The sequence below is a fragment of the Gossypium hirsutum genome, chromosome A10 (assembly GCF_007990345.1).
Source record: "Gossypium hirsutum isolate 1008001.06 chromosome A10, Gossypium_hirsutum_v2.1, whole genome shotgun sequence".
Lineage (NCBI taxonomy): Eukaryota > Viridiplantae > Streptophyta > Magnoliopsida > Malvales > Malvaceae > Gossypium > Gossypium hirsutum.
The window spans coordinates 80,003,203-80,009,603 of NC_053433.1; the positions used below are offsets into that span (position 1 = coordinate 80,003,203).

The 6,401-nt window shown below is 32.6% G+C and overlaps 1 protein-coding gene across 6 annotated transcripts; it reads left to right on the forward strand.

Moving 5' to 3' along the window:
- The first annotated feature begins 2,397 nt into the window (after positions 1 to 2,397).
- LOC107896920 (protein TRIGALACTOSYLDIACYLGLYCEROL 2, chloroplastic) lies at positions 2,398 to 6,180 on the forward strand. 6 transcript variants are annotated; one of them, XM_016822230.2, is made up of 6 exons: positions 2,398 to 2,650; positions 3,165 to 3,820; positions 3,911 to 4,240; positions 4,554 to 4,669; positions 5,645 to 5,735; positions 5,842 to 6,180. In XM_016822230.2, the coding sequence occupies exons 2-6, from the start codon at positions 3,302 to 3,304 to the stop codon at positions 5,932 to 5,934; spliced, it is 1,149 nt and encodes a 382-aa protein (XP_016677719.1). In that variant the 5' UTR covers positions 2,398 to 2,650; positions 3,165 to 3,301; the 3' UTR covers positions 5,935 to 6,180. The 6 variants fall into 6 exon arrangements, 4 of the variants coding, with proteins under 4 accessions (XP_016677719.1, XP_040934793.1, XP_016677720.1 ...); XM_041078859.1 differs by having other exon boundaries at positions 2,530 to 2,650; positions 5,648 to 5,735; XM_016822231.2 differs by having other exon boundaries at positions 2,540 to 2,763.
- The last annotated feature ends 221 nt before the right edge of the window (positions 6,181 to 6,401 follow it).

The window sequence follows — 6,401 nt, forward strand, 5'->3', positions numbered from 1 at the left end:
TCATTAAGGACTTATAAGAGCAATTAACCCTTCTAACTATGAACTTCAATAAGACATTTAAGAAGCTCTTGAGGAATAGCAAATGATTTGAAGGAGATTTATCACTAAAGGAAAAAGGAAAATAATATCCATTAACTAAGAAAGTCCAAGACCATGGTGAGTGTAATGATGGAGATTTGGCAACATACAAGCTAAATGTGCCAATACGCTATAGAAAAGGAAGAAAATATTTCTCCGTGACATGGAGTGATGACTCTACTAGTGAACAAGAAAATATAATGAGCTCCTGAGCAATTATGAAGCCTTCACTTTCAAAGTTGTAATTGAAGTGCATTTGTCTTAGACAACTACAAGATAGTGACATTGAATTCATGGAAGACTTCATGTATACTTAAAAGACTATACTTTATAAAAGGGACCAGATTTGTAAGACTAATGTACTCATTCTAATGAAAATTCTATTCTATGTTGAATTATGACAATCAAAAGCTGATGAAAAAACTTTAGGAAAAGGAACTTGATGACTAAACTCAGTGCACAGAAGCAAAAAGCTAGATAAAATCTTTGTTGTTGCAGAAATGGAATCAAGGAGGCTTGGGGTATATAAACACAAGAGACGAAAATGTGGTTGAATTGTCTTTATGAAAGCCAAGGGAATTGCATACAATTGTAAAAGCTCTTGAAAGGTTGGAGTTGTTCACGTCCAGGGGCGAAGCCAGAAAAATTTTTTAGGGGGGCCGGATGAAATTTTAATTTTTTATAGTTTATATTTTTATAATTTGTAAAGGATTAAATTGAATTTTTATAAGTTTAGGGGGGGCAAAGTGCAATTTTACCTTTACTAATTTAAAATTTTTAAAAAATTTTAAGGGCCTAAAATGCAATTTTACATTTTAAGGGGGGCCGGAGCCCATGCCAGCCCTCCTAGCTTGAATAATAGTATAAATTATCCTTCGTGCATTATACTAATTTGATTTTGATTGTAGTTGTGAAAATATTAATTATTATTGCATTTCCATTTGTCTATTATTTATACTATTATTCAAGCTTCTGATTAAATTTGTGTCACGCATTAATCGAGTACTAAATTAGTTAGAAAAATACTAATTTACCATTTTTATTAAATGATTACTATTACTATTTTGATGGTGTTTCTGTCTTTTCATACTTTTATATAATTCTTAAATAAATGAACTAAATTTAATATATCCAAGGATTGAACATATGTTTAATGAATTTATAGATAAGTTCTTTACCACTACACATATATTTTATGTAAATTTTTTCTCTCATCCACATTGTGTATCTATACCATTATTTAAATCTCTAATTGAGTCGATGTCACGAGTTAATCATATATCAACTTAGTCAAGAAAATACCATTACCCTTTTCTATTAAATGATTATTATTATTTTGATGATATTTTTTCCTTTTCATACTTAAAAAGAAAATGTGTTGATTAAATTTGTGTCACAAGTCAACTCGATATTTAAGTTTTTACAATCAGATTTTTAATATTAAAAATTTTCTTTTACCAATATGATGACTTTTTGACATGTTATAAAAAAACAACAATTACATAACAAACAATTAGAGTGAATTTATTATTCTTACTTTAATGTATTTAACTATTTAATTTCTTTTTACTCACAATTTAAACTAATTTTTCTTCTTTTTTTTTTTGGTGAAAAAACTATTTTTTCTTCTTTGATTTCACACATATTATATATGTGTTGTTATTATTATTAGTTTCAAATCATACATTTTATTTTAAATAAATTACTCGAATAATCACCTATTTTCAAAGTATTTCATTCTAAACACTCAAAAAACTTTTACAAAATGAGCACTCATCATTTTGATTGCAACTATAAATCTTAACTGTGATTCCAGCTAATTTTTGTTATTCTCCAGGTAGGATATTAATATCCACCTCATGCATTTAAATAAATTTCCCCATAATTTTAATCGCAACACTTCCCTTCAGCGCTACCCCATCAAGAACCGAAACCAAGCAAGCACAAAACCCTTTCGTTGGAATAGCTGGCAACCTAGAAATTGAAGTTCCCTTTGAAGTTCATCTAGTCATCGAGCCAAACTTAGGCCATACAATACATGATTCAGTTTGAATTAGGGTATATTTGGATAAACCGTATATTTATTTACAGTTAATATAATTTATTATATTTGAAATTCTATAAATAGAGGATATGTATAAATTTATTATATCCAAGTGAAAATTGAATCATTCTTTCATTTTTCAATTTTTCTATCTTATTCATCCCTTAGTTCTCTTAATTTATAATAAATTTCTATTTTATAATTTTTATGACTAAAATAAAAAATTTTAAAAATTGAATGACCCATATTTATATTTTAAATAGATAAACACATACGCAGATACTCATACGATAGAATTTAAACTATAGTTATACGGGTCTATTAATTATAATTACAACAGTAATTGAGATTTTAGAAAACAAAAATTAAGTATAAATTTGTGTACTTAATTAAAAAAATGTTGAAGTTTATTGGGTTTTTTAATGAATATTATTATTTTTAACCTTTTGTTTTCTTTTCCATTTCCAACAAAATGTCTGAACTACGGCCTTCGATTCGTGAAGGCAAAAGCCCTAGCCAGCTCTGAAGGTACTCACTCTTCACTCACGAAACCTTACATCTTCTTTTCAATGTGTTTGGTTATCGAGAAAATTTCAAGAATATCGCTCTTTTTACTTCTGCTTCTCACTGTGAAATCTTAGGTTCGTAACTTCCTATTAGTGAACTGGTAATATCTTATGAACTACAGTCACTTGTCTTCTAATTGTACTGTTGAAAAAATTGGTGAATTTTCTTTCTGTCTTAAGGACTTAATTTCCCCCCCTTCGTTATTTCTTTCTCTTCACTTTCCCTTTAAACTGCAATGAATTGAATATAATAGATACTGGAGTTGTTTCTTTCAACTTCAACCTAGGTTTTGCTTCTTAATTTCATTCCTTTAAGTGGTGGTGATTAATGCTATTTCGAAGAGTCACTAACCTGATTTGATTTTTTTTTCAAGCGTGATTGATGGATTTTAAGTATATAATTTAACTTCAATGTTGTATTGGAAAAAATGGATTCTTCGTTCAACTGATTAAATTTCAATTGTGTTGCCTTTCAGTTAAATGGAAGCCTTAGCTGCTGAACATTTAGAGAGAATCTGTATTGTTTCGTCCTGTATTTAGCTAAAAGGGATAGTATTCTTAGCAGTTCGGGTTTTGAAGTATTCATAGCGTTTTAGCTTTGCAATTTCTGAAAATGGTTGGAAATACATTAGTCCAGATTCCAGCATGCCCGTCTTTGTCATCTTCAACTTTGACCACCCTCCCGCATTCTTCTCCAAAAGTTTTGCCATGTCTTCCGCCTAAACTAAGAATGAGGTTGGCAAAAGTTAGAGCTATGTCTGCTAGTACTGAGCATAACCCACAACCCGGTTCTTCGGAGCAAAAGAATCCGCTTGCTGTTGTTTTAGATATTCCTCGGAATATTTGGAGACAAACATTACGTCCATTGAGTGATTTTGGGTTTGGTCGTAGAAGCATTTGGGAAGGTGGGGTTGGGTTGTTTCTTGTGTCAGGTACTGTGCTGCTTGCACTTAGTCTGGCTTGGTTGAGAGGGTTTCAGATTCGTTCTAAATTCCGGAAGTACGTAGCGGTGTTTGAATTTGCTCAGGCATCTGGTATTTGCACTGGAACACCTGTTAGGATTAGAGGGGTGACTGTAGGCAATGTTGTACGTGTTAATCCCTCCCTGAAAAGTATAGAAGCTGTTGTTGAGGTATGTTTCAGGATAATAATTTTTCTGTAACATTTTGTTTTGGTTTGGCTTGGCTTGTTTATGCATCAACATTGCTGCTATCATTCTTAGGTTGAAGATGATAAGATTATTATACCTCAAAATTCGCTGATTGAGGTCAACCAATCTGGTCTTTTGATGGAAACTTTGATTGACATCACGCCACGGGATCCAATTCCATCACCTTCTGTGGGACCTCTTGATGCAGAATGTGTTAAGGAAGGCCTAATTGTATGTGATAGGCAAAAGATAAAGGGGGAACAAGGGGTAAGTCTGGATGCCTTGGTAGGGATTGTCACCCGTCTTGCTCGTCAAATGGAGGAAATTGGTATTGCCAACACCTATTCACTTGCCGAGCGCGTTGCTGCTGTTATTCAGGATGCAAAGCCCCTGCTCACAAAGGTGTGCAATGTCTTTGTTACATTTTGTCTTATTGATAAAATTTCTTTTTCTAAACTATATTGCTGATAGTTCTGGTAAGCCCAAAAGAAGTGAATGGGTCTGCTACATTATCTTCTTTTTTTCTTTGGGTTCTGTTGATAATAATAAATGATTTATTATTACATCCACACTGTAGCCTAATGTACATAAATCTAGAAGTAATCAAGTCTGCACATGTTTCCCTGCTTTCTAGCTGACTGGATAAGCATTCTAAACTGAACTTTTGATGGATCCTCATGCTCAGAATTTTGAATTTGATGTAGTGATTTTTCAGATTGAAGCCATGGCCGAAGATGTGCAACCTTTGTTATCTGAACTTCGTGATAGTGGTCTGCTTCAGGAGGTTGAGAATTTGACCAGAAGTCTAACACAAGCCTCTGAGGATTTAAGGTGAATTCTCTCTTCTTCCTTGCTTGTCACAAAGTGTTGCTCCCACATGCTATAACTAAACATTGTTTAGAAGAGAAAATATTTGATACACTCAGTGGAATTTAATTCCATACGCTAGGTTGGGGTTATGACAAGTGTATGTAGGGTATAAAAATAATTAAAAAAATAATATATAAAGAAATGGGACACGTGGCAAATTTGTAACTCTACTTGTGGAGTTAAAAAAGTGCACTGCCAGTGTACTAAACACTCGCCCTATTTAGAATTGCACCCACAAAACCTTATTTCCTCTTGCTTATAATTAAGAATTGTTTGAAGGTACTTGAATCTCTGTCATCTGAATCATATTTGAACATAAATATTTTGAAACTTAAAAGTAATGAAGTTATGAATTTTTTTCATTTCTCTAGCATCGAATAAAAAAGTTGATGATGTAAATAAAAGGTCTACTGGTGCGTCATGGTTTTTATTTTCTAGGTAATGTTTGGGAATGCATCAAACAATGCTGTTAATCCTTACATTTTACGTTGTCATCTTCCTCCATACTTTTATGATTTTACCTCTGTGTTCAACTGCTAACATTATATTACTGCTACAATCAACCCTAATTCTATTAGTTTCAAGCCGCCACCTTATCTTCCTCACCCTCTGTAGTCCCCTAAACCCAAAGGACTATATGCCCAAAACTCCAGCTATCAAGCTATCTATCCTTACTCTTACAGTTAAAGTACAGTTGTAGATGTTGCATCATGAACTCATACTAGATCCTTGAATTTGGGGTAGCAAATTTAAAGATGCTGTGGCTCAATAAAGTAATAGTAATGTGGAAGTATCAGGGTGCACACTTTGAATTTCAGCTATAGTAGGATGTAATTTTCTAATTATGATGCGAGGGAAAGAAAGACACTTTCTTTTTGTGAAAACAAGACGTAGCCCCTATTTATAGCCTTACAACTATAATTCCTTTCTGTGCAGAAGGGTACATTCATCCATTATGACCCCTGAGAACACCGAATTGATTCAAAAATCAATTTATACTCTGATTTTTACCTTGAAGAATATCGAGGTAAAAATTTACTTACCAGCCACTGGCATTCCACTCAATTGTTTATTTAAATCTTAAATTCACATCTGTCCTACTTCTCACACTCTCTCTTCATGTACCATTGCAGAATATAAGTTCTGATATACTGGGATTCACGGGTGATGAGTCTACAAGAAAGAATCTGAAATTACTTATCAAGTCGCTTAGCAGGATGTTGTGATGGTGAAGACAAGTGAAAAGAATAGAATAATTGATTAGACAGTCCAAACTCAAAACTGGTTCGTTGTTCTTTTTTTTTCTTTCTTTCTTTTTTTTTTTTTCCATTGTTATAAAGGGAGAAATTGAAGTGAAGCTTCCAGTTTGTACTCTTTATGTTCCATTGCAGTTTCTTAGAAAAATCTTGATGCTTGAGGTATTTGTTGCACACCTTTTACTAGTATAAATGAAGATCAATTTTTTTTTTCGATTTTTAAGTAGTAGTTGCAAACCGTTGGTGTTATGGAATAAAAGTAGAAGGCATTCTCAAGTAAGTGCATTTCAACATTGTTAAAATTTTGCAGAAATAGAATCCCTCACTCCTTCCCTGTATTGAAAAGTTATTAGGCATTGTTTATTGAGTTCTTGATAATATCGGCATTATTGAACTGCTAGAGATTCTATGTCAATTTTTTCCCATTAAACATGCGA